This window comes from Elaeis guineensis, chromosome 12 (assembly GCF_000442705.2).
Source record: "Elaeis guineensis isolate ETL-2024a chromosome 12, EG11, whole genome shotgun sequence".
Taxonomy (NCBI): Eukaryota; Viridiplantae; Streptophyta; class Magnoliopsida; order Arecales; family Arecaceae; genus Elaeis; species Elaeis guineensis.
In genome coordinates this window covers 11,698,091-11,725,218 of record NC_026004.2, presented here as the reverse complement: position 1 = coordinate 11,725,218, position 27,128 = coordinate 11,698,091, and the positions used below count along the sequence as shown (strand labels likewise).

General features: G+C 38.1%; 3 protein-coding genes across 3 annotated transcripts; 1 reads left to right on the top strand and 2 right to left on the bottom strand.

The window, feature by feature from the left end:
* Nucleotides 1–4,518: 4,518 nt before the first annotated feature.
* Nucleotides 4,519–7,074, bottom strand: LOC105055198 (SEC1 family transport protein SLY1). Its single transcript, XM_010936950.3, has 2 exons — nucleotides 6,767–7,074; nucleotides 4,519–6,688 (listed from the first exon to the last, which is right to left on the bottom strand). The coding sequence occupies exons 1-2, from the start codon at nucleotides 6,795–6,797 to the stop codon at nucleotides 4,839–4,841; spliced, it is 1,881 nt and encodes a 626-aa protein (XP_010935252.1). The 5' UTR covers nucleotides 6,798–7,074; the 3' UTR covers nucleotides 4,519–4,838.
* Nucleotides 7,075–7,391: 317 nt separating this feature from the next.
* Nucleotides 7,392–13,373, top strand: LOC105055199 (uncharacterized). Its single transcript, XM_010936951.4, has 6 exons — nucleotides 7,392–7,610; nucleotides 7,885–7,965; nucleotides 9,216–9,344; nucleotides 10,958–11,020; nucleotides 11,737–11,861; nucleotides 12,798–13,373. The coding sequence occupies exons 1-6, from the start codon at nucleotides 7,515–7,517 to the stop codon at nucleotides 12,988–12,990; spliced, it is 687 nt and encodes a 228-aa protein (XP_010935253.1). The 5' UTR covers nucleotides 7,392–7,514; the 3' UTR covers nucleotides 12,991–13,373.
* A 2,032-nt stretch (nucleotides 13,374–15,405) lies between these two features.
* On the bottom strand, nucleotides 15,406–26,822 carry LOC105055201 (1,4-alpha-glucan-branching enzyme, chloroplastic/amyloplastic). The gene is made up of 14 exons (XM_010936952.4): nucleotides 26,589–26,822; nucleotides 25,191–25,307; nucleotides 24,821–25,028; nucleotides 24,597–24,666; nucleotides 23,720–23,989; nucleotides 22,672–23,578; nucleotides 22,187–22,303; nucleotides 21,924–21,986; nucleotides 19,595–19,702; nucleotides 17,944–18,045; nucleotides 16,719–16,786; nucleotides 16,558–16,639; nucleotides 15,915–16,031; nucleotides 15,406–15,826 (listed from the first exon to the last, which is right to left on the bottom strand). The coding sequence occupies exons 1-14, from the start codon at nucleotides 26,655–26,657 to the stop codon at nucleotides 15,665–15,667; spliced, it is 2,460 nt and encodes an 819-aa protein (XP_010935254.1). The 5' UTR covers nucleotides 26,658–26,822; the 3' UTR covers nucleotides 15,406–15,664.
* Nucleotides 26,823–27,128: the final 306 nt, after the last annotated feature.

Genomic DNA, 27,128 nt, shown 5'->3' with positions numbered 1-27,128 from the left:
ATTTTCACTAAGGTTGTATTTGGTGCATCACCAGACAATCTTGAAAGATAATGTGGATTACCTTCAGAATAGATTGTCACCATTAAATTGCCAGTAATGTTGATTACTATATTTGGTACACAGATAATATTACAATAAAATCACTGAAAATCTTGATTGACGTATTTGGTACAACAACCAGATTATCGATAATATGAAATTAAATTTTTAAAATATCTCCAATAATTTTGCCTCGATGCTCTTCTTTTTCAATAGTGAGAAATAATGAAAGTGATGTGGGTATGATGATAGTACGGAGAAGTGACGAGCTAAGGGATATGGAGAACCGCAGGTACTAGGGGGATAGGAAGGGGGCGGGTGCGTGTAGAGCCATGGGGATAGTGGGGACGAGTGCGGAGGAGCCACGAAAGGATGGTAGTGGATAAGGGTGGAAGAGACATGGACAGGCAAAGAGAGATGGAGGAGCTATGAGCTGGAGCCGCACGCAGAGGGGGTGGGGGGTGAGAGGAGGGTTGGATAATGGGTTGTGTGATTTTTTTTAGAAATAATTTTGTCCATAATTTTTATTGCAATATTGTCAAAAAAGTGATAATTTGAATAGCCACCCCTCTTCAAGACAATACAGATTGCCTCACATAAGGCAATCTGAATTATCACTCAAAAAGTATACCAAAAGTAATAATCCAGATTACCACATTAAATTGCCAGCAATGTAAATAGATTGCCAGCTGAGGCAATCTGAATTATCACTCAAAAAGTATACCTAAAGTAATAATCCAGATTACTACATTAAATTGCCAGCAATGTAAATAGATTGTCAGCTACCAAACGCAACCTAAAAGAGATGATAACAAACATCTAGCAAAAAGAGATTTCTATTTAACAAGTTTTTGAAATAAGCTTCTAATATCACATCATCCATCACACTTTGCGAGAAATTTGGTCTAACAGCAAGGCTTACTTTTTTAAGGTTCTAACAGCAAGGCAATCTCCTAACAATCAAATTCAGGAAATTTGTTTCAGCGAGCAGTGCTAAAGATGTATATTCTTCCACCGCTTCTCCATCACCAATGAGACTCCATTTTTTGGTAGAATCTTACGATTTGTATCTACGTCTTCTTTCATCTCTGAAATTCTTTTTGTCAAAACAGATTCAAATAACCTTAACCATCAAGCCTGAGTTACAAGGCCTAGAGCATCTCTTGCAACCAAGCATCTGTCTAATTTTTGAGCTCTGCTAGGTCTTCTAGGTGCCATATTTGGTCTCCATTAGCTTCCCTTTTCTTTGAATTGTTCCACGTTGGCCTGTTGCATTTTTGTTCATTCCTCCATTCATCTCTCCGAGCCTTTCCAAACTAACTTTGCTGCACCAAACTGAAGGAGACCAAATTCTATTTGGCCTCTTCCACTTTCAGGTCACTGTATGGTTGCTGGCGGACCACTTTTCTTCAATCCTTGTGCCTAGAGGAAAACACTTTTGAGATAGTCGTTTATGTTGCAGCAGATTCTTTGGTTCTCAACAGGTTTGATCCACCACACTAATAGGCAGGTTTAAGTCTTGCCCATCTACATCAAGTCCCCTATTATTTTGTGTATTCCGACCTAATTTAGTGGGTAAAAATTCTCCTATCAGTGTCTAGGTTTACACCATCATGGTTTTATTTTTTCAATTTTGTTGTATGCTTCTTTGACTCACCAATCACATTTCAGTTTGTTTTTGCTTTGCATCTGAAACACAAACTGCAGTCTGCAGACTTCTTGGTTGTCCCATCTCCCAAGAACGTTGCAGCCTCCTATTCCATAAAATTTATTCCCTTTGCCTGTACAATTTTGAACTCAGCCTTTTGATTTCAAGATCTTGTCAATTATCCTCTATTTGCATAGGTGGTGGAACACATCATTCTACGGCCTATAAGTAGTGCGTGCGTGCGTGTGTGTATTATCATTGTTCCAAGTCAAGATGCTTTACTAGACATTAAGGTTGCTGTTGAAGTACTGCTTCCTTGATTCAATACTTTGCAACCTTATGTTGACCAGGAACACATATCCAAAAGATTGTCTAGAACTCATGCATCATTACTCAATTATTCATTCATCAAACCCTTAAATGCTATGGAATGAACCAAACACCTTTTTCTTTGTTGCTTTGGGATTGAAAAAACCTATGAAGTCACCACTTCCTCTTTATCAGCATCAGCTTCTAGCACCTTATATGTCTTCACACATCATGGTCATGATATTCTTGCCACCTGAAATGTAATTTTAACAATGTAATATCCATATTAATGGCTAATCGTCTGTCCACACAGTCTCTTTAAGATTCCTATAATCATCTCTCCATGGCTTCTTCACCTTTACACATGATACACAACAATCAGTCCACCCGTAAGCTAGTGTATGCCAAGTATCCTACTTTATTGCCAGACACTAACACAAACTTCAACCTGTTCGCAGCTTGTTTGTCCCATCATTCCCCCTTCCTCTACACATTATTACCACCACTGTTTCAATGGTGCACTTAGTCATCCACATTTTCATATGAGAGTATAGGCAGAGGTTGGTTGCTCTTTCAACAATAGTTTGCATCAAATGAACGTAAATGGTTAAGGATCATGCTCTGGGAGCCCCTTCAAGTTTCATCTTAGCTGCACAACAGATGATTGATAAGCACTGTCACTAGCACCAATCCTTCATTTCCTCTATTCAGCCATTTCATTGATATTTCCCTGTGGCTTTGACTTCTTATTAATGCTTGGGCACCTTAAGCATTATCTTAGCTCAACCATCAAGCCAACACCTTGGCCACTTATTTTGCAGTCAATACATAAGTTGCTTCAACTAAGCATATAATAACTCCTCCTTTTATGATAACCTTTAGATAGGTGTTGTTGTATCATCAAAAACATAAACACCTAAACTCTAGGGATTTCGAACGTGTTCAACATTCAGCTTTTCAGTCTTCTCGTCAACATTAAAATTGTACATGAACATTACACTGAAGGATCACCTAGTATGCTACCTCCATCTCTTGGTTTTCTTCTCAAATTTAAATTCTTCTCATGCAAGTCAAGCGGATCCATTAACCTACTGTCTTTTAAATCATATGGAAAACATGTCATCAAAAAGGTCTCTAATGTAACTTGTTCTACAAAACAAAGACCATTGAATGTATTTTCTCAGCCACATATGTAAAATAAGATAAATGGCACGCACAAGTTGAAAAGGCAGTTCCATACTACCTACATGCATGGTTTTCATCTCAGCTGAAATGCTGACCAAGCAGGGTTTGAAGCTTCAAGGGAAACCAATCCATAATTAGAATCCAACCAAAATTAACCATCAAAACTTGATTTCAGGACAATAAGTCAATTTTGATCTAGTTTAGTTCCAAAACTCATTGAAACCAACCACAGCCTCACTGATAACCTCAGTATATCAGCCAATACAGACCAACATACTCCAAAATATTGGCTGACATAAAATCGATGTATGAGATGCAACTTTTTCTCTTTATTTTACTATCTTAAATGGTTTGTTATACAAAAGATTAAAATCAATGCCTAAAAGACTGTAGTTTCTCCTAATTTTAATATCTTGGCCAATATCTCAAGTCATTACATATTCACCAAAATCTTAGCATATTTTGGTTCTTCTAAACTTTTAAGGCCTTTCATCTCATCCAAGATAAACCTATAACTTGGTTCATCTAGGCATATGTCATGCACTGAGATAACCAGAGTATCAACTGTGAAAAAACTTAGGATTATCTATTTGACCCGACAGATAGAGACCATTTTTCACATACTTTATTGGACATAAGTTTCAACTAGATTTGCTAGAAAAAAGAATTCCATCAAAGATGTTAAAAGCTAAAACACAAGCACAAACGACATACCATTTTCCATCCACTTGAGATGCCATCTGTACTTAATCCGACATCTACCCCATGAAAATGTAAACTGTCACCAAAAAACCCCTTCTTTGTTTTTCTTTTCTTTTGGTTATCCAAATTTAAACTAGGAACCCTGCAGAACTTGCATGACTGATGAGAACCAGGTCAGACCATCAAAAAAGATTCTCCTCAACTGGTCCTATAAAAAGACATATTCAACCTCTCAGAAGAACTGATTGCTTCCCTAGTTTTATCAAGCATACATTTCAACCTCACCATCTCCTTCATAACCATCATATGCCCATGTGCTCTCTTCACTTCTCAAATAGATAATAATGATGGTCACTTAAAAATCAACCGAAGTTTCATAAACATTAGATAATCAGATGGCAGCATTAGAAGCATATCATAATGCCATCAATTGCAAAACAACGATAGAAGGAATCAAAAAACAAGTGCATAAGCATCCATACATGGTACACACACAGTCATACAAATACAGATGGATGCATGCACTAAAGTGTTTGCTCTTTGGGAAGTGTACCTTCATCCTTCTTATATGCAAATGCTTGCCCTTAATCACCAAAAGTTAAAAGCACATAATCGCCAAGAAAGGCTCATCCTAATCTTGATAATATGTTGCAACTAATTGCTTTTTGTCAACAGATTCAGAATTTAACATACGAACATCATCAGACTAGACTTTTTTTAATAAAAAAAAGAAAGTAAAACAGAAAAGAAAAGTATAAGGTGGCAGACGTATGACTCACTTGAATACAGACAGCAAGTTTCCCGTCACAAAGAATGTCAGTATCTTCATCTCTTCATCTAAGATTGCTAGAAAATCTGGCTATTCTAGATAAAGACAACTCTCTAGTAGCTTCATAAGTCGGAGTACTAATTATCTGCCACAACTCTCAAACACAAACAGCACATGATGCAAAACTTACACCCCTTGTTGGGATGGACCCACTCCACTGCTTCCTAGACCCATCTTCTGCCCCAACTCTGTGAGCTGCTCAACAAACTCCACCCCATTAAGAACCTCTGTAGTACCATATATGACATGCTTGACCGGCTGTGAACGTTGTGCTAGCTCCATCAAACTCCTATATTCAACATAATTTCCACCACCTATCATAAATACAATTGCTTCTTTGAATGGTCCCCTCAATTGTGACCCAGATCCTGACCTAGGGACTCGTGGATCAAACACCAGGTAAGAATCCACCTCTGGGTTTGGCTTTCCTTCCATTAATGCTTCCACTGTCCTTGTTAGTGCCAGTTGCCTTCCACCGGATAAAAGATTTTTCATACCCGCAGTCACCGCACTAATGGACTGCCCATAAAGCTTTTCAGCCCAATCCACAATGTTGCTCCTGCTTGCTGAACTTGCTGAAGCTGCCAATGATGCATTCAAAGACTTTATCTTCTTCACATACTGAAAGGCACAAGTATCAACCTCGGTCTCCCTCAATGCTGCTTCTATCGCTTCTACTTCAGATTGTGGTGTGGTCTCCAAAGAGAGAAGGTATGTTATCGAAAGCCGAAGCTTATCCACCTTTGTGCCCTTCCCCTTAAGAAGACTAAGCAATTGACTCTTATCTACACTTCCTTTGGTCAACATGTCATTCTCAAGATTGCAGTAACCATCCAAAGACCTCTCCTTGATCTCACCTAGCAGCACGGTGGCAATGTTGGTATGCTTGTCAATCATCTTCTTCCGCTCAGTGAGCTCTGGAAGTGAGTTCACAGCATTCATCAGATGCTTCGTGTTCCCAATCAGATCAGTACCATCAAATTCAACCCCATCCTTCCCGCCAGTTCGCTTGTTCACCTCATCAATGTCCTGCTTGTACTTGCTCAGCTGGTTCTCGATTTCTTCAGCAACCTTCTGAAACGGAGACCAACTGTTGGAAAACCAGAACGAATCAGAGTCATCCAATTCATAAGATTTAGCAGCAGATTTCTCTGCAGGCATGGTCACTCTGTTCAGCTTCATTCCAAGCACGTCATGGACCAGTGGCCGGTAGCTCCAGTCATGCTGGATCCCAACTGCGAGCTCGAAATTCCGATCAAATATGCAGAGGATCGGACGCTGGAAGGAGCTCGCAAGACCACCACTTTCTGAGAAAAGATTGTTTTTTATCACCAAATGGTCACGAATGCGTGAGTCCAGAGCTGAAGCAACCATCTCCGCCGGGCCACCGCGGGCACACCGGATTACCGGCACAACCCCGAGGGTGGCGAGGACACAGAACAAGCCACTGACGATCTTCTCCACGATCTCCTCGATCTCGCGATCCCCGGCGGAGGGGTCGTTGATCTGAACATAGGTCTTGGGCTGGGCCAGCGAGAAGAGGGAGTCCTCCAGGGTGACAAACTCGAGGTATTGGTCATAGATCTTGGAGATCCGGTGCACGGCGTCCTTCTCGAGGGTCTTCAAGGCTAGGGTCTCGAGAAGGGGGCGCGGCAGGGAGGAGGAGAAGTTGAGGTGGAATGACTCGTAGAGGCCGCGGGCGGCGTCGGCAGCGATATGGTCGATGTTCTCCGGCGTGGGGCGAACGAAATATATGGCGGGGACGTCGGGGACGGTCTGGCGGCTCTTGTCTATGGGGAAGAAGAGAGTGATGCCGTGTTTCCGGAGGTCATTGACATGGATCAGGGGGGAGAGGACGCCGCGGCAGAAGGCGTCCATGATGAGGATCTTGTAGACCTCCTCGGCGCCGGCGGCAGTGGAAATCCCGCCGCCAGGGTTCGGCGGCTGGTTCAGATTCAGCATGCGGACGATAAGGTCTGGAGAAAAATGGATCAGAATTGGGGGATGGAGCGGAGGGGAGAAGAAATCGAGATTGGAGAGAGGAGGGGACTTACTCATTTGCTTCTGCCGGAGATTGAGCGCCATGGATGGGAGAATTTCCGAGGGTTTTCTTCTTTTAGGGCTACCGTTTTGCAAAATCCTTCGCCGAGAGGGAGAATTATAGGGTTAGGATTTGGGTTTGGATCTGGGAATCGGAGGGGGAAGAGGAGACGGAAGGAGAGCGGAGGAGTAAGGCGAGAACATTTACTTCGACCGACGGAAAGTAGTGCTACTCACGTGAGATGCATGTGAGAAGAAGGCTGGAATCCCTCCCCTGGATAAATTCGGTCCCAAATTTAGCCGACGAACTCTTACTTGTTTCGCCTCCTCAGAGGTCAGAGCCAAGGAAAAGAAGCGGAGTAATTTTAAACAAGGGTATACGCATAAAGTCGGCACTTCGAGAGACGTGTGGCGCCGATGCTATATGAGTACCCCTATTTTTTGAAGTTATACTACTAATATAGCTATTGCTGTCCGATTAATGTCGGACAATGGATGGCTATAATTTATCCGTCAGAATAAGTATTTCCCCTTCGTTGGGTATGGAACTTGATATATATACTCCCATTTTTATTGATGCACTCCTCTTCTTTTTTTTTTGTTTTTCACGAGAGGCGTACATGTGCATCCAAGCGAGTGCGTTTTAAAGGACCGGGGGAGGGCGGAGTGCTAGAACTGGAATCATTCGTCGCGGCTAGCGAGCGAAAAAGCTCCGATTTTTTTCTCGCCTCTTCTTCTTCTCTTCTCGAAGTTTTTGCGTGGATGGCTGAGGGATCGCCCTTTCTTCGCAACAGCTATTGGGTTCTGAGGCACGGGAAGAGTATTCCCAACGAGAAAGGCCTCGTTGTTTCTTCCATGGTTCGTTTCTCTCACTCATTCATATCAGTCTTCTTGTTTTCTGAAATTGGAAAGAAGAAATCTTTTGGTTCTTCTAATTTTATCGATGATATGGATTTTAGGGTGTCATTTTCTGATAATCCTGATACTTTTTAGAAAATGACATTTTTTATGCCAAAAGATTGGAACTTGCAAAATATGGCTCTTTGAGATATTCCATGTTTTTATGTAATTTTTCCATGAATCCTTGAAATGTCCTTTTCTATCTTTACATGTTCGATCTTATCCATTATAGGAAAATGGCACACTTGAAAAGTATGGATTAGCTCCTGAGGGAATTGATCAAGCGCGACTGGCTGGAGAATTACTTCTGAAGGTATCATGCTTTCATCTTTGTTTAATAAGGCTTCTTTCTAATTATCAGTGATTACGGATGGTTCTCAAATAGTCTACGTGAGGTTTATATAGTTTATGATATTGAATTATGACGATGCTACCACTATTCTAAATACTACCATGAGGCATCTGGCTAAATTATCGTGTTTCTATTGTTGTTACCATTGCGTGTTATTCTATGATGAATGGCGTTGCCCACAAAATAATCAAATAACTATTAAAAGGCTTCAGAGATGACAACATGTACATGGCCAAATCAGTGTTTTAAAAGACTACAAATGACAAACATGTGGTTCAGGAGACCACCTGGCGGTTAGGTGCTAAGGAGACACTTAGGCAATAGCCCAGAGACAAAGGTACAGCAAAAGTATTGGATTATGAAAATTAATAAATATAAGAAGAAAGTAAAAACTAGTTATAATTCAACAGATAATACAGAACCTATAAAAATAAGATGCAGTAAGCATATGGGAAGTATCAACTTGGCAACATTCAGTGCTATTATATAAGTCATTCGCATTCTCCATGTTCAAACACAATTCAAAATGCATGGGTGCCTAGGCAAGCCATCCAGACAGCCAATGCTGTCTTCTGTGGCACTTACTATATTTGTGAGAATTTCCTATGAAGAAATGTCTCACCATCTCAACAGCATAGATATGGGGCAGCACACAATGCCTTCCTAGTTACCCATTCTCTCTACGTTTCTTGTGAGAAACCTTGTAAGTTCAGGTCGTGGTGATTCTCCATATGTGATATCCCTAGGATCATAAATTGCTCCCTTCGACCCTTATGCCACTTAGCTTTTTGAAATAATTTTTGCTGAAGGTCATAAGATGAAATTTGACAATGTCAGTGGACTTTTGTTTTCCCCTTTGTAACATGAATTTTACTCTCTTTTTTTCCATGTATAAAGGGAGGGGGAAATATCAGTGGTGTACACTGGGTATTCGTGATGCATAGCTCTAGTTTGTAGATTAGATGATATTGCATCTTCCAATATTCAAACTACAATTATGGTAGGATATTGTAAAGTTTCAGGTAAAAAGATTGGTTCAGCCAAATTCAGTATGAAATATTATTTTTGCTAAAATATGTGCAAGAGAGCATGCAATTAGAACAAAGATACACAAATTCCTAGATAAATAATGCATATGTTCTAGATGCGCTCTTACTTTTCTTGATGTTTACTCAATATGCTCTTTTGCTAAAACCGATTTGTTTATGCAGGAACTCAAGGAAAAGAACATCTTGCTCGAAACTGTTCGAATTTGCTGTTCTCCATTTTCAAGAACTACTCAGACTGCCAAAGAAGTTGCTAATGTGCTAGGCATCCCATTTGAAAGTGCTCAATGTAAAGTAAGCATATTATACCCAGAATTTGCAATTCTATCCAAACGAGAGAATGGCATTCATACAGGTTGCTTATGTAGCTTTGACATGAACTTGGGCCATCGGTGCTGAGCAAATTTATGCAATATCAACACATCTGTTGGTTCAATTGATGACATCTTAGGAAGAAAAATTAGTTCATTAACTAATCTTCACCATTTAAAAGGGCAAAATTGGAAAATAAAGAAAAAATGAGACTAAAATGAGAAGAGTTAAAGGAGTATGCTTCCCAGGTTGGAGTCAGACAGCAAGGGAGACGCATAGGCAATCCATTTTTATAGTAGTGTAAATAAAGTTGCTTCCCATGCATTTGTTCCAGGTCCATGGAGAACATTATATTAGCAGCTTTATATATTCTATTTTCTTCCTATGACTTTTTAGTTGCATATTCTCTGTACTTAAGTGCATAAGCATCTGCTTAAATTCTTTTGCAGCTCTCTTTTTTTTTTTTTTGAAAAAAAAGTTCTTTTCTTTTCCCTTCAAAGGCCATGAAAATGATAACAATGAAATATGAGTGAGAAAGATCTTATATGTATATAATTGGACAGAAAAAAAAAAAAACTAAAATTATCGAGCTTGTCAAAGAAGTAAGTAAGCATCATGCCTGCATTATAAAATACCTAAATTGTTCTTTGTTGGAAAGTTTCTTAATGCAGCAAGGAGATAAAGTGGTAGTGTGAGAACATATACCTTTCTAAACAATGTGCTATCATAATTATTATGGTATATAATGCACCGAGATATACTGACACATTTTAACTCTCATGAATGATTCCCTAATACACAGTTCTATTCCATTATGTTTTGCTTCAAGTAGGACAGAAGGACAAGACAATTATCTCCATCAATGATTTTACTATTCTGGAAGTTTTACCCTGATGAGCTTTAACAGTAAGTTTTTTGTTAAATTTTAGGGATTGTTGGATTTTGGTGTAGGTTGTATATAAGTTCTATTCATTTTTGGAATTCAACGATCCACTTGTTTGAGGGAATGGAGGAAAACATAAAATGACATGAATTGATATTCTCATTAACTTTTCTTCTAGAGGTCTTTCTCTTTGAAATTTGGATAGTTCATTTTCAAATTTTCTTGTAAATGCCCTAACAACATCTCATTCCAGCTTTAGGAATCCTGTGCATTAGTAAAAAAAAAAGGAAAGTGACCAAAGATCAGCTAATGCCACATAGGAATAGATAAATTGATAATTTTGTGTTATATATATATATATATATATATATATATATATATATATATATATATATATATATATATATATCCACATTTTATTTTTTGTAACTGGATGAAGCATATATGAACTGAAATATATGATGTGAATATTAATAAAATCAATTATTGCATTCATTTAAGAGGGAAAAATGGTTGACACCAGAAGGACATAAATATCCACTCAAGAGATGATTTTTACACCAAGCTTTCTCGATTTGGTTCACTAATATTGCAGTCTGTCTATTCATTTCTAGAACTTGTTGTTGCTTTTGTATAAGGGAAAGGTTATATTGTTTTTGTTTCATTTTTGTCCTCATTGTCTTCCTTATTGTTTGGTCATCTTGTTGTACAGGTGATGCTAGAGCTTCGGGAACGTTTTTTTGGACCACTGTTTGAGCTTTCCTCACATGATAAGGTTAGCCATTTGTAAAACTATGGTGATAAACATTCTAGTTTAAGGGTTTTAAGATTACTAAGTATATGTGAAATATGATTCCCCGCATAAAAGTGTGGTTGCCTGATCCATAACATTTACTCCTCTAGAAGGTGAGGCATCTACCAAGTAATATAACTATTCTAAATGCAATTAATTATACACCTTCCGTGGTTTATCTGTGCACCTAATCCTTTAAATGACTATATTCTGTCACAACGAAATCCCATCATGTTTTGCAGAAAGGTGTTACACACCTTGCTATTTCTGTTTACCACTTTGCTTTCTTCTACTGACAACTTCAACTTCTTCACTGTTTACCTCCTTAGCTGAGGTGTTGCCTTCTCCAATTCCTTTGCCTTTCTACTCATCATTGACCATCCTGGGATTTCTCTTGACATTGCAGAACCAATATCTGATGCAAATTATATTTATTGTATCCCCTGTAGTTTCTGGTCATGGTAGCCATTTATTGATGCTGGCCATGTCTCTGAGTTTGCTCCATTTTTTTTATACTTCAGAATCCCAGCTATCTGAAGGAGACTTAACATTTTATTTTTATGGCCATCGATGTACATTCTTACAATTAAGTTGAAAATTGAAATACAATCAATTTGGTTAGACTATATAAATTTAGATTTTTCATATTTTATTTTTAAATTATTTTATCATAACTATTAACAAAACTTAATTTGCAGTATTCAGAGATATGGGCACTTGATGAAAAGGATCCCTTCATGCCACCTGAAGGTGGAGAAAGTGTTGCAGATGTTGCTTCTCGACTTGCAACTGCTGTTGCAGCAATAGAGGCAGAGTTTCAAGGGTATTTTTATTTACCCTCCCTTCAATGAAATATCTTTTGGGATTTCCATGATATGTTTTATTGTTCATATTCATATGGACTAACAGCAACAGCTTTTCTTATTAAAAACCAGACATTTAGACATGAACATTTCAATGGACCCAACAGTATCATAGTTTTTAAGATTGTATTATAAGAGTTTTCAATGGGAAATGTCTGTATTAAACCAGTATGTTTCTATTAGCTGATGATGGGTAACATTGAAACTTATTGAATAGATAAGAAATTGCATCATTTGGGTTGACATGGATGCAAGTCATGTGAATGAAGTTAAGAACTTTCTTTTTGGTCCACATCACATCATACCTATGATGGCCCTGAGGGATCTGAGTATCTTGGATAGTTTAATTCTGTACATCTGCATCATGATGGACTCGGAATATGATATAAGCTATATGGTGTTCATGAATATTTTAGCAGATTTTGCCAGAGCAATAGGCAAAAATGCAAAACCTCCTGATTATTTACTCTATAAGATTTACTCTGCTAGATTTCCCAGTATCAAAGTCATTGTGAGTTACCTTTTTTCTCCAAGCAGATTATCCTGGACGGTTGATCCTTTGGCCAACACAAACACTGAAAGTGCCATACATGGAATAAACTGTAATTAGAAGGCTCAAAGTTATCAAAACATAATTAACCATCCACATCCATATTAGTTTGGAAGATTGCTAGCTAAAAGATCTAATGCTGATACTTATATTTACCAACATAACCAAAATACTGCTTAGGTGTATTCTGAATGACATTTCTCTATCGAGTGACCACTGGATACCTTTTGTTCAAAAATGTTTATATTGCTGCCTTCCCATTTTTCTTTCGTATGTTTGTCTTCCCTACTGCAGTCAGTAGACACACTTGGTCATCTTTGAACGAACATCAGATGTTTGTTTGCAGATGTTCAATTGTTGTTGTCAGCCATGGTGATCCACTTCAAATATTGCATACAGTTCTCCATGCAGTGAAGGAACATGCATCGTCCAGTGAGGAGGGCATTTTGTCAAGAATTAAAGGAGTTATGGTGCATTCAATCCTATCTCAACACCGAAAGTCTGCCTTGAACACTGGAGAGCTGCGCTGTGTCATATGACTTTGATTCTTACATATGGAAAAGTACATTTCTTAGTAAAAAGATTTTAAGTCATGGCATTGTTTGACCAGCTTTATCAAACTATAAAGTTGGTTGACTATCTTGCATCTTTGAAGGGGCTTCAAAGACATATATTTTATCAGGTTACTCACCAAGGACTTCTTTTCCTCACCAGTTGGATACTCTTAATACCGTTACTTTTTCACTTTGATCAACGGCGGTCTCTGGGAATTGGTACTACTGCTTTGGCTACCTTGTGATGTATTGGTTTGTCGTTCCAAGATAGCATCTGATTGAGTTGGAATGCTGAATATTTTATTATTTTTTATAATGTTGTGCTTGTCAAGGTAATTAATGGAGGCTCCATGAAGAGTCATTTTTCAGGGATGGCAATTTTGCTCCATCGGGTATCTGATCCGATCTAATTCGAATATGATAAATTTTATCTGATCCAATTAAAATCTGAGACGGATATGGATTTAAAAAAAAAAAAAATCTGAAATAGATTTAGATCGGATATGAGTAATAGTATATTCCGTCCCGAATCCGATTCAATAACTTATATATAAATTTCCAACACAAAATCCTAACCATCGTCTAAGCTTACTTATTCGGCCAGTCCAAGCCTCCCATCCGATGAGAACCTAAATCCTAGCCATCGTTTTCCCTATTCGGCTCATAGAGGCAGAGGCGCTGAGCATGACGAGTAGAGATTGAAGGACTACGCCGTCATGAGCTTCTCTTGCCTTTCTTCTTTTTCTCCCCCCTTCAATGGATGGCGCTTTTAGAAGCTCATCCTGAGTTCCTCCAAGCCCTATCCTTCATCTGGGGCCCTCCCACCTCCTTCCAAATCTTCGATTTTTTGAGACTTCTCATTTCCTACCTCTTTAGATTCTTTCGTCTTTGCTTTCCCCGTAAGGCTTTTCCTAAATTTTTTTAGTGGATTTTTTGTAGAAATTGAAGCCTTTGAGTATGCAAAAGCATCTGATGGTTAGCAGGGTATTTGGGTCCGAGGAAAAAGATTCCAAGATTGGGTCGTCGACCACCCTCAGCAAGGTTTTCATCGAAGAGGTGAGTCGTTGATTTAACTTTTATTCTGGGGTTTGAATTTTTATAATTATTTTTCTCAAATTGATCTTGATTTTTTTTCTTGAGTTCTTGAGGGATGGGTTTTAGAGAAGAACATTGAAGTGATTCAGAAGCAATGGGCATATTTCTTTATGTAATGAATTTGACTACAAATAATTGATCTTCTTCTTCTTCCTTGAGCCAAGTTTATAATCACATCAGAAGAGAAAAAATTTTTCTAAAAAGTTCTTTAGTTTGAAGTCATAGGATACACTAATTCAATTGATTATTTTTTATTTTTTCTTTTTTTTTTTTTTTTTGATCGAAGATCAAAAAAAAATTTTAATCAAAAGAGGGATTTTGAATATATCTAACATGATCTAATCCATCCTTATATCTCTGTTTTACTCAATCCCATCCAATCCGATCCAAGATGTATACGAGATAAATATAGATATGGATATGAGTTTTTTTTTTTTTTTTTTCTCATAAAATAAATATGGGTATTAATCTACCCGATATATATCCGGTCCGTTGCCACCTTTAGTCATTTTGCCACTTGTATTGCCCCTGCCACGTATTAAATGTTGTTGAGGTCTACCAAACCCAAGCATTGAAAATTCTCGGGATCAAGGAGGATCTCAACCGCCCTAAAGAACCTAAATTTGCAGAGGGAGAAAACCACTATGATTAATTTTTTTTTAAAAAAAAGATTGAATTATGTGATTACACCTATAGTCTACAGCTAGAGATGGACGGGTATCTTTTCATTCATGTGATGCAGGATTGCAGGTTGTATGATGGCAAATAAAAGTTGTTCATTGTTAAGCTTTCAGATTGAATTATTTGTAACAGGTTACAGAAAAGTATCAAACTTTATCGAACCTCAGCACTTGAACGAACAAGCTGATATAGTAGAACGTTATCTGTTGGATCTGGCTGGCGCTTCATCCAAGACGTCCTCAATCCTTTCACCCGCCCTCTACTGTTCCGGTGCCCCAGGCTAACAGCGGATTAAATAATTATAACCATCCAGGAAACAAAGTTTCTTCGAGTTTTATATGACCATAAGCTTCTATACGACTGGTTCATACATCGCCACAGTTTACCTGTCTTATGTTCTTAAATTATACATTATCTTTCATTCACATCTCTGTGCTAATCGTTCCACAATTCTAATAACAATATCAAAGGTTTAATTTTACCCTAATATATCTTTTCAAGCTAGTTCATAGTAAAATTCTCTTATATTATCTCTTAAAGAGACTATTTTTTGTCCTTTTAGTCATTAGACCATCATGAGTTTTGCCTCACCAGTTTGATCTCAAAAGTTATTTAACTTGCCTGAGCTCAAAAGCAACTTCTTTGTGATGGTTGAGGAGAATCAAAAGAACATGCTTGTTGCAGCTTCAACATAAAAACAACCAAGCTGACCCCAAGCAATGCCATTTCCAATTTTCCATCATGGACATGATAAAATATTCAAATATGGACATGTTTTAACCAACTTGGAGGTCATTTTGGCATTTACCACATGTTATCAACTACTAGTTATAACCCTGCGCGATTATTAACTTCAACCATCAGCTTCTGCATCTCCCATACCTTATATTTCATCTTCATCTGGCATTCCAAATGGGACCAGAACTTCATCAGCAGCTTGGTTGGAAGTCCCCTTCTCAGGTTCCTCATCTCTGGCTACTGCCTCCTCAGCATCCATCATCTCCTCATCAAAATCTTCAGGGTTTTCTTCAACTTTGTAATACACCTAAAGTTGTAAACAAGGATATTTCAATCAATATGGGAGTCAATCTACAATTTCAAGAAGAAAACATAGAAGAATATGATTATCATACCACACAAGTGCGAGCAGGAGATAGGACTTTGAACGAGTTTGGCCGATTGTTAAAATTTGTTTCAGGTACTCCTGGTATGCCTTCGGGGGTCGTGAAATGGTCCACATCATGACCAACCTGCAATGCAAAATCAGAGGAAATATATCAATAGATTACCGGTATCAGGATATGACGGACAAGGAATTGAGGAAACTTCTAGAAAAATGGAACAATGATTTCATGCTGACCTATGAAGTTAATGTAACTCATGCGTGCTGCTTACGTGCCAGTGTTGGAGGATGATAAATGAGAAACTAATCATGCAACATCTAACACCTAGTCATGTGTCTCATCGGTATGGTTCTTGCAGCAAAACAATGGTGAAGCGGATGTGATCTCAGAAGTGAGTATTTGTAAAATGGAACTCAATATTTGGTGTAAACGTTAGAAATTTGATGTTGATCCACGAGTACTGCTAAAACATCCATACTGGAAGATGTCATACGAGTAGTCAAAATGTAACATGCAGACACGTAGTCATGCATCTGTATCAATTTATGATATAGAAGGCACAAACTACTCTTGCAGCAAACAATGCAGACCTAATCCGAGCTGAGAAATGTACACCAACAAAAAATTGTCATGTATGGCAATGGCATCTTACTCTTCCATGTCCACCAAATTGAAGAGCATCACTATCCAGTGCAACTCTGTACTTTCCTGGCAAGTCACACCCAATTTTATACCTGTGTTTCAGAAAATAATTAGATACCAGGTTCAAGCAATGAAATCTTCAGTAATTGTCTTAAATAGATAACAAATTACCCATCATAGGTGTTTTCAGGATGGAAATTGAACACAAAAACCAAATCTCCACGTTCACAAACAATTACCTGCAAATAAAAAGAACTCGCTTAAAAATCTTATGATGACCAGAGAAATGATAAGTCTAGAGTGGAGGCCAGAGGAGGCTTATTATCAGAATAATCCTCTATGAGATTGGGTAGCATCTCTGGATAAAAAACAAATCTATATATTAAACTTCTGAAACAACAAACAGGCGAATTTGGAAACTATAGTTGTTCAAAAATTGAATTATCATCTTGCTAATAGCTGTAACTTTCAGATTTAAAAAGTAGAACGAAAGTAATTTAACTCTTGTTTTAGAGATGCTGTAGGCAGCAAATCAAGATGAGCCTAAGGTACTTTTCCCCCTCCAAAATGTTGATAAAATTGCTGATATTCGCATTTGAACCAAGGTCATCCCAAATGGAGAGGTGTCTCTACATACAGACCAAGACCCATATGGGTGAGTCATACAGCCAGCAGCTTAAGGTAAGAAGGCACCGCACATGATCCAGTTAACTTTAGCAATTACAAGATAATTGCCTTGTCCCTCCCTCTTTGAGAAGAATGGCTGGAGTGCCATCTTTTTGAGTCAAACTTAGAACCTCTTGCCTAATTAAGCACTGAGAGGTGTCGAGCAACTGGCTGAAGCCCCGTTAACCATTAGCAAGTATTCTTGGGTTGCTGGATTACAGAAATGGAGCAGCAAGTCTTTTGACCATGTATATCATTTTCAGAAACGATGCACGTGTTAACTTCAAATTCAGTATCAGTGAACACTTATGTTACTATGAGAATGCTCATATCAGTCCTTCAAAAAACTGAACGCTCATATCAGGAAGAGAAGAAACAGACCGATGTGGTATAGCTTAATTTCTCTAGACATTTTTGCATTTTTTGAATTTGGTATTTGTAAATTAAGGCATCTCGGGCATAAGATATGAGCATTCAGGGAGAGTTAGCAATGCTGTCTACACACAAAAAACACATAAGATGGTTCGGGAAGGAGTTGATAAGCATTTGATGTTTTGGTAAGTCATCAAAAAGAGCTTCATTAGCAGCATAACACAAAAACTTTGACCTCTCAAGGTATACCACAATAAAACTACACGTGAATGAAAATTGCGCAAGGTGCATGAACATGCACATAAAAACGCAAAGGCAAAAATGACATATATGAACCCATTATTTGCAACATGTTTACCTTGTCCTCTTCATTTACACTGCTCACAATCTGCTTTGTTGATGCAAGGAATGAAAATCTATCATCAAGCAAATTCATCGCTCTATCAAACGCATTCAAGTGCTGGTTTCAGTAAACAAAGAATACATATGCTTAGTTAAGACAGATAGTTCAGATATTAAAGAAAAGCTCAAATTAAAAAAAGATGGGTGATGCATGAGCTAATAGACAAAATGTTAACATCTGATATGCTTTGTTGACCACTTCCCAAACAGATTAAGCTCATAGGATCTAGTGCTTAGTTAATATGGTAGCAGAGCAAAAGGCCACTGGTTCAAATCCCCATTCAAGCCAATTTTTCTTCATACAGCCATTTATTATCTCGAGTATTTTCTTTTTTGACTCATTCTCAGCTAGTTACCAAGTCATTCTTGATTCATCAACAAGTTGTTTTTGACTCATTCATGCCATCGCATGTGTGGTCCCAAGCACATGTCAGGGGCAGGCATTAAGACCTGATATGTATTGTTGACCCCTTTCCTGAAAACTTAGACTTTTGGGGTCTAGTGGTTAGTTAGCATAGAACAGGGAAAAACATATGCTGTAAAAAAGGTTGCAACAAGTACACTCCGATGGTATACAATATGAACCAAGAGGCAGCTAAAAATTCCTGAAATACATATATTCAAGGAAAGAAAAAAAATGTATTATATTCAGTATGAGCATGACTTGTCGATTGCAACTTAGAATATGGTTTGCGCGTGTAAATCAAATCTTGAAGGTACTAGTGGAATTAAGTTAACTGATAGGATATTGGATTTTGAGAGAAAGGTATTAATGGAATTAACTGATAGGTTTGATGATACGAAGACAACCAACCTTTTTTTTTTTTTTTTTGAGAGAAAGAAAAGGAGGGAGAAGGACCCGCCCACACCATCATGGTTCGCAGAACCATCCCAAACTGCCTGTATTGGGGCATATTGTGCCATACCAATGCAGAACTAGGATGAATTCTAGGTTTGGATCAGTATATTAACAAAACCAGTCCAAACCGGTCCGAACTAAGCAAAACCATTCTGTACCACCTGATACCAACCCATACCATCCAGTTTTGGGCTGTACCATGACTGAGAGTGAGAAAAAAGCATTAGGAATCTGTGTCGATACAGGGTGCATACTGTATCATATTGACCGTGCCGAAGCAGTAACATATCAGTGTGGTTCCCAATACTGATTTTGCAGATGTGGCATGCTATATCTAGCTAGGTTCCAACACTTGGGGATTCACAATCTAAAATTAGAAGCCAGAACCTCTGGTTGCCAAGCAGAGAGGTATGACAACAAATGCAAGCCCCAGTTTTACAGTATGAAGGCAACAGTCAGTCCTATCATTGATGCAATAGCCTAAAATAGACACATCCACAAAATTTCAAAATCGTAATATATGATTCAAATCTCTGCAGAAGTAATGCAAGAAGTGATAGAAAATGTGAAGATAAGGGTCAGTATATATCACCAATGCAATTCTTGAGAATAATATGCCAATAAATGAGCATGAAAACATATACACACAGATGCATACGCAAGCATGCGTGCAAACATGGATGAGGACATCCATCCATCTAGAGAATAATAACTTTCTTAAAATATATTTATGAAGGCAATCACAAACCTTGTATCTCAGGTGATCAGTGTCAACAAGGTTCCACTGGCGTCTGCACTTATCATAACTCCAACCATTGCCTTCTCTTGGAAAGTCAATCCATTCTGGATGACCGAACTATAACGATCATATGCCATGGTGGTTAAGATATTCACATATATTTAGGGAAGATGAAATGATCACGAGCAAATAGCTAGAACTGCCATTGTTGGACATACATAAAAACTTTATTAAGGGAAATAAAATTTTCAAATTTTAATTCACAAGTGCCACAGATAAAAAGCAACTAAAATGGCGAAAGTTGATACTCTACTGAGTCTATCACATTCTCATGCACTGATTTAGAATGATGAATATCTCGTCCGTGAAATATAACTAAATTACATTACAGAAGAATGGGAGAAAAAGATGATGTAAACTCTGCCTACCAAATTTTTTTTAAAAAAACATACACAAAAAAAATAGATGCATGGGCCATTCATGAAAATTATAAGTAGCAAAAAAAAAAAAAAAGATTAACAAAATTTTCTAGTTTTTGTTTTATGCAAAGATGGGTGAACCATCTTGAAACACCCTATTCAGGGCATATTGACCAAAACCAATCGATTATCGAGATGGATCGACCTTCCAATTTGATTTGGGTTTGGGCTTTACATAACCCTCTTGCTCGTCTCACTCACCTCGCTCTCACTAGGGTTTTGTCACTACTACCCCTACCAATGATGACAGCAACGACAATGATGGACCAATACGCATCCCTCTCTCTCTCAATCCCTCACCCTCTTCATTCTCTCCATTCTTTTTCTCTCTCACTTGCCTCTCTCTCTTCTCTCTCTCGTGCACCCTCCACTTGCTCACTCTCTCACTCACCTTGCTCGTCTTTCTCACTAGGGCTAGGGCATCATCACTGCCACCACCAACAACTACAATGACAAACCAGTACATGCCCACTCTCTCTTACCCTCCCTCTCCATTCTATCTCTAGTCTCTATCTCTCCTCTCTTGCCCTCTTTGTCCAAGGAAGCCTCAGCTCCCTTCCTCGTTCACCTCTCTCTCCTTCCCTCCCTCTCCTTCTCCCTCTCCCTCCCTTGGTTATAGTACAGCTCAGGTCGACACAGTAAGTACTGATACCATACTGAACTGGTCACCAGCTAGTATGATGCTCGGTACCGGTTAGGCGAACCTTGCTTTTATGACTTTGTTAAACACCAGCATGAATTCAAGTTTGTTCAAATCCACTTTGTTCAACATTATTATAAGTTTAGACATGAGTATCTATGTGCTCACAGCTTATCCATTACTTTCTTTTAATCATGAAAGAAACAGGCTTGCTGACCACTTTAATTTAATCAGTAAATTAACAGAAGAAGGTAGTAGAGAATGGTTGCTGATTTAATTTCGACAAGCTTGATTTTGGTTCTCCCTTTTGACCACCTTCAAATTTATAAACCTGTTCTTCAAAGACCCAGATTTATAAAACTAAATATCTCACACTATTGTTTCAGATATGCAAAAGCACTAAGTGGTTGCATCAAATAGTCTTGCACCATGTAAGCAAGGTTAGTATGAGAAACAGGGAGAAAACAACCCCGAGAATCATTTGTCTATCAGAAGAAAATGAGGTCCCCTATCTTAAATAGGATGTACACTTTACTGAGTAGTAAAAATTGATCACAATTTAGCAACCACTGTACTGTAAATTACCTTGCCAAGAACTCAAAGAACTTCATGCTAACTTATATTTGGATAGTATAGTGAGATTAACTCTATCAGTTTTGATCCATAGCACAGGTACATCAGGAAGCCCGATGTTCTAGTTAATGGACGATGAGAAACAGTTAAATGCACAAATAACTAAGATCAAATGTTGAGGCAAATAATGGACATATGCACTGCCATGCAACTGATGATCTTACCAAGTAGAGGTTGAAGTGAAGAAGTAAGACTAAGAGAGGGTATTTGTTTGATTGCTTCAATTCTTAACCTTTTTTTTTTCCTTTTTTCAGGTAATATGTGCCATCATATCCTGTTGGAAAAGTCAAGCAAAGCAAGTTGTGCGTATGGGCACAAACAAATGTAAAATTTCAGATTATGATTATGATAGTTATTCATGATAATAACATAATATCTATTCTTGGAGAAGCTGTTGAGGTCATAAGTTCGTTAACTAGATTATTCTTCTAGAAAGGATTATAGATTTAAATGGTTTCTTGGAAGAGACTCTCTCTCTCTTCCTCACATACAGACATACAAATATCTGCTTGACAAATGATATTCAAATCTCAGTATTATTTTATAATATAATCAGCAGAGAATTAAGCACAGAAAATAACAATACCTCATTTCCCATGAAATTTAAGTAACCTTCACCTCCTAGTGCCATGGTTATGAAGTGAATCATCTGCAATATTTCAACAAAAGACATAAAGAAGGCAGATACTCCGTGATTACTAAAATTGAAATGATAATAGCACATGAAACCATAAAGCTACCAAAAAATGCTGTCGCTTTAACATTACAAAGATAACCATTAAAATTTATGAAAGACCACCTTCATAGACCTCTACTTAAATGCCTAAGATAAAAGCCATAGGCATAAACCTTATGAAGTGCAATCCCTCGTTCAACTACAGGTGAAGCAGGTTGTAAATCAGACATTCCAGAGTACATTTCCTTATCCATCAATAAAAAGGCAATTGTCTTGTCTCCCACAATGGCCTGCCAAAAAGAAAATAAAGTGCTTCCCTCAGAAAGTTACTTAAATTGATAACATGAAATCTCCAGAATTTCTAAGTCTAAAGATTGGCAGTTCAGCTATTTATTTGGTACAGTGTTTAAATGATAGAGGATCTCCTTCCCCTGCAGAATTATTTTCTGGAAAATTAAATCTAAGAATTTAATAAATAAAGCCATAGGATCATCTATTCCCTGACTTTGAGGAAAACAGCAAGTGTTAACATGATGCAACATTACCTCAAACTTTTAGACTCTTAGACAACAGATGCAATAAATATTAATTTATCACCAGTGTGCACTGTGCCAAAAGAATTAGTGAATGATTAACATATGGACATCATTTCAGCTACCTGATCATGGCTCTCTGCATATGCTATACACATTTCACTGTATCTCCGGTTGGTTAAACTCCACACAATTTCTTGCATTGACCATTCCATATCTTTTTTGTTCTTCAAGTAGTCGATCCACTTGTCAGGAATTGCCATTGCCAACCGATAGTCAAAACCCACTCCACCTTCATAAACTGGCCGACATAGAGATGGCATCCCTGAAACATCTTCAGCAACTACAGTTGCATCTGGCAAGAGTTTGTGAACCAAGTGATTTGCCAGCATCATATAAACAACACCATCCACATCAGTTGCCTCACTAAAATACTCACTATAATTTCCAGTGAATACCATGTTGATACCATGATGATGATAAAGCATTGAAGTGACTCCATCAAATCGAAAACCATCAAACTGGAATTCTTCCAACCACCATCTGAGGTTAGATAAAAGGAACCTCAAGACTTCCCAATTAGCATAGTTGAATAGTCGGCTGTCCCACAGCTTATGGTAACCACGCTCCCCAGTATGGAAGTAAGATTCTTGAATACTCTGTCCAACATCAAACCCATTAAGACCATCAGTGACATTGTTGCTTGCATGGCTATGGATAACATCCATCAGAACACGCAGACCTAAACTGTGTGCTTTGTCAATCAGATACTTGAGGTCCTCAGGTGTTCCTGATCTATTGCTAACAGCGAAAAAATTTGTGACATGATACCCAAAAGATGCATAGTAGGAATGTTCCATAATAGCCATCAACTGAACTGTATTGTAGTTATTTGCTTGTATGCGAGGCAGAACATTGTCAGCAAATTCTCTGTATGTACTCACGCGTGGTTCTGAACCACTCATCCCGACATGAGCCTCGTATATGCGTGGAGCTGCAGGTTTCGGAGGGCGAGGGTACTTAAAAACATACCTGCACGAATGCCCATCAGTGTTCTATGCCATTAATTTAGAATTTTTGTTCTCAAACAAGTCATAGCTGTGAAAATGCAATATGAAACAAAAAATCATTTCTGAGATTGAGGTTTACGAAAAAGAAAAAAGGACCTCAGACCTTTCTGAAGGTGGTGGATCCCAATGAACTCCATCATATGGAGCTGCAAATCGATTAGGATCAACAGTTGTATATCTGATCCAAGCTGGAATTCTATCAACCCATATTCCATTGCCATGCTTAAAGCGAAATTTAACCCTGGAATTGTGAGGAATGGATGGCTTCCCATCAGCGTCTGGAATTTTAATCGTCCAAACACCAAATTCATTTCTTTCCATTCTGTGGTTCGACCCATCCCACCCATTAAAGTCGCCAATAAGTTGTGCTTCCCTGCATCAGCAAATGGAAACTTCCTCTTTTATATATCCAATGATTGCAGTGACGTCCAATAATCATTAGTCAACAAGCTTTCTATATCGATTTAGAAAAAGAAACTTTTGTACATACAAGACTTTATTAGTTATCCTGGCAGTGGAGGAGTAAAATACCAGAATTACCGATTTATTTCTCATGATTTTCAGGATAAGTGTGACATTTTTATCTTGATATTGAAAATTCTTAAATGTGTAATCATGGTTTAGAAATTTGTCAAAAGGAAATCATTTGGGAGTTTGTATGAACCGCTTCAAAGTAAAACACTAAAATAATGTTCTTGCGGTCTTACCATTTTTTCGGCTCTATCATTCTTTACTTCTGAAATGTGTTCCTCCAACCAGAAGTAAAGCCTTTGGCTTTAGCCAACACTAATCAGTTCAATTAAACAATTTCAGAATTTATGATAATGGATAAGAGTCCCATTTTTAAATTGTGATCCTTGACACATAACTAGCACCTAATGGACCATGCTATGAATATGAGACCATATAAGCAATTAAAATCAAGCAGAGCTAAAAGCAGTCCGGAAGCTAGGCAACTGAAAGATAGCCAGAAAACTCACTCTGCAGCAGGAGCCCATTCACGGTATACGATCCCATCCTGTTCTCTATTGAATCCAAACTTCAGATAACCTTAGAAGGGAAAAAAAAAACAAAGAAAGGAGCATATGGCCAGTAAGATAATTTCTCTTGGCAAATATATCACTCATGCATGCATAAGGTAACCTAGAGAGTTAAAACTGATATGTAGATGATAACTGCATGCATTTCAAAAATACATTTTCACCTTGAGTGAATTCCTCCAAACTCCCTTCATACTTCTCAATCAATGATTTTTGCTCTACGTATCTCTTGGATCTATAGACAAAATGGTCTTTAAATTGTTCTAAAGATGGATCCACATTGAAGATACCAAGATGTTCAGCATCTTCCTCAACGGTGGTCATAGCTGAGTTGTCTTTCAGGATCGTTGAGAGTGCAAAATCATGCTCAGGCTTGTAGTGGTACAAAAAAGAATCAGTAAGAGAAGAAAACCATGTAATTATAGGCTTATAGCAGTCAAAGATAATAATATTATTGCAAGTTCAGACTAGTATTTAGCAAAGATGTCAGCCATTTTTTTCCCAATAACATAATTTTCCAGGAGAATCAGTTACCTTCTGATTTATTGATAATCTATGTGGGCATGAAAAAGGATATTGCCAGCGAGATCTCTTGGATCCAACAGCTAGAAAAAATGAATGTGGTTGACCAAGATCTTGATTGCTTGAAGCCTGCAAGTGAGAGATAACAGGCATAGCAAGTGTACTTTACATGTGTTGAAGCAAAACACAAGCATAAGATGGCAGTTAAGCATACTGACAAACCTGAGACATCATTTATAGTTACAACTATATATAAGGGAACCTAAATCCCTTGCAATTATAAAATTTCAAACTTCTTCTTAAGTAGGTGACTGACACATCCATGATGCTTTTCTAGTGTCAACTTCAAATTTTTCCCAATCCCCTTTGAAATGGCATTATCAACTTAGACCACTCAGCTGTTTGATTCATTACTTTTAACTCAAGATATATGTCTTTGTACACAAAATACAACCAAAATATCAAGCATATATAAACCAAGAGCTTATTTCAATAGCCATAACAAACAACCGTCATCGCCTTTTTTTGTTTTAAATCTTTCCTTGTGAAATATGGTGGGAACACCACCACCAAGATTCAAACCCTGAACCTCTCCCAGGTAGAGGGGTGATAACCAGCTAAAATAAGGCTGGTTGGCAACCAAGAAGCCTCGTGGTAGCATGTCAGTTTTTCGCATCCTCCACAAAAAACAAACATATTCAGTTGACATGAACATCTGTTCTAGTTCCCAGTTTCTATCCCAATTTACTTGCTTAGCTGTGCATGATCTTAGTCTATTTGTTAAATTACAAACCATCTTATTCTTTTCATCATACAACATTATCTCGAGGCATCAATGACTTTTTCGTGCAAAACTAGATAGGAAGGCACACTTTTAAGTCATCTAGGCGTTATCATAATTCATTACTGCATCATTAGCCAAACATATGCATCACAAGAAGACCCTTCCGCCGAAAAAACACAGACTATACATACACTACTTACAACAATCAAATCAATCAGCACAATTTAACGGTTAAAACAAAATAAAAACAGAACATTATGACCACCTACCCAAATAATAAACCATCTTAAAGGACACTAAGACTGTTGCAGAAAGAGAAAAGAGGAGACAATAGATCAAATGAAATGGCCATCTAAATAAGGAAACAAGTTCACAGGAATACAAACTGCACAGAATGCCCCAAAAGATGAAAGGAGATAAAAAGACCAACAGACAACTTAAACATCACGCTAAACTGTTCCACAGACCCACACACAAAACCTAAATAAGACCAAATTAGCACCAGAGAGCTTAAAAAAATTCAAAAAAAAAAAATGGAGAAGCAACAAAGTCTTTAAGACTCAAAAAAAAAAAAATCCCAAATATTTTAAAAAAATCCATTCCAAGAGAGAGCAAACGAATCGTGCCTTTCTGAAACTCCTTCTGGAGTTCAAAGAAGCTCGAGCGAGAGAGAGAGGCGGACACGAGCACGACATTTTTTTTCCCTTTCCCTCGTTATTCTCTGAGACGGCCTTCTCGCCGGTGCTGCCAAGTACCAAAAGCCTCGTCACAGCCTTCCATCGCTTGGAAATGATTCCACCTCACATAATGTTAGTTTCCCGGGGCCCTCGATTCTCGGCTCTCGCTCTCGGGCTTTCGCTGGAAACAAGCAAGGTACGCGTGATTTTTTTAAATTAAAGTGGTCCGAGGGCAGGAGCCTCGACACGTTCGGGATAAAGCGGACAGTTGAGGCCCCGCGCGCAACCCTATCGCCCAAGTTCGACGGATTCATTCTCTTGAACCATCGCGTCAGTGTGGCCCAGAGCTGTCCCCCATTGTATCAGCGTGGCCCACCCCTGTCCCCGGACCCTGGTCCGTCCACGTGGAGCATTTCCTTGCCCATGGCATGACCCCACAAGCATCTCTCGAAGCTCGAGGTTTTTCTGTTTTAAGGTTCAAGAGTGATT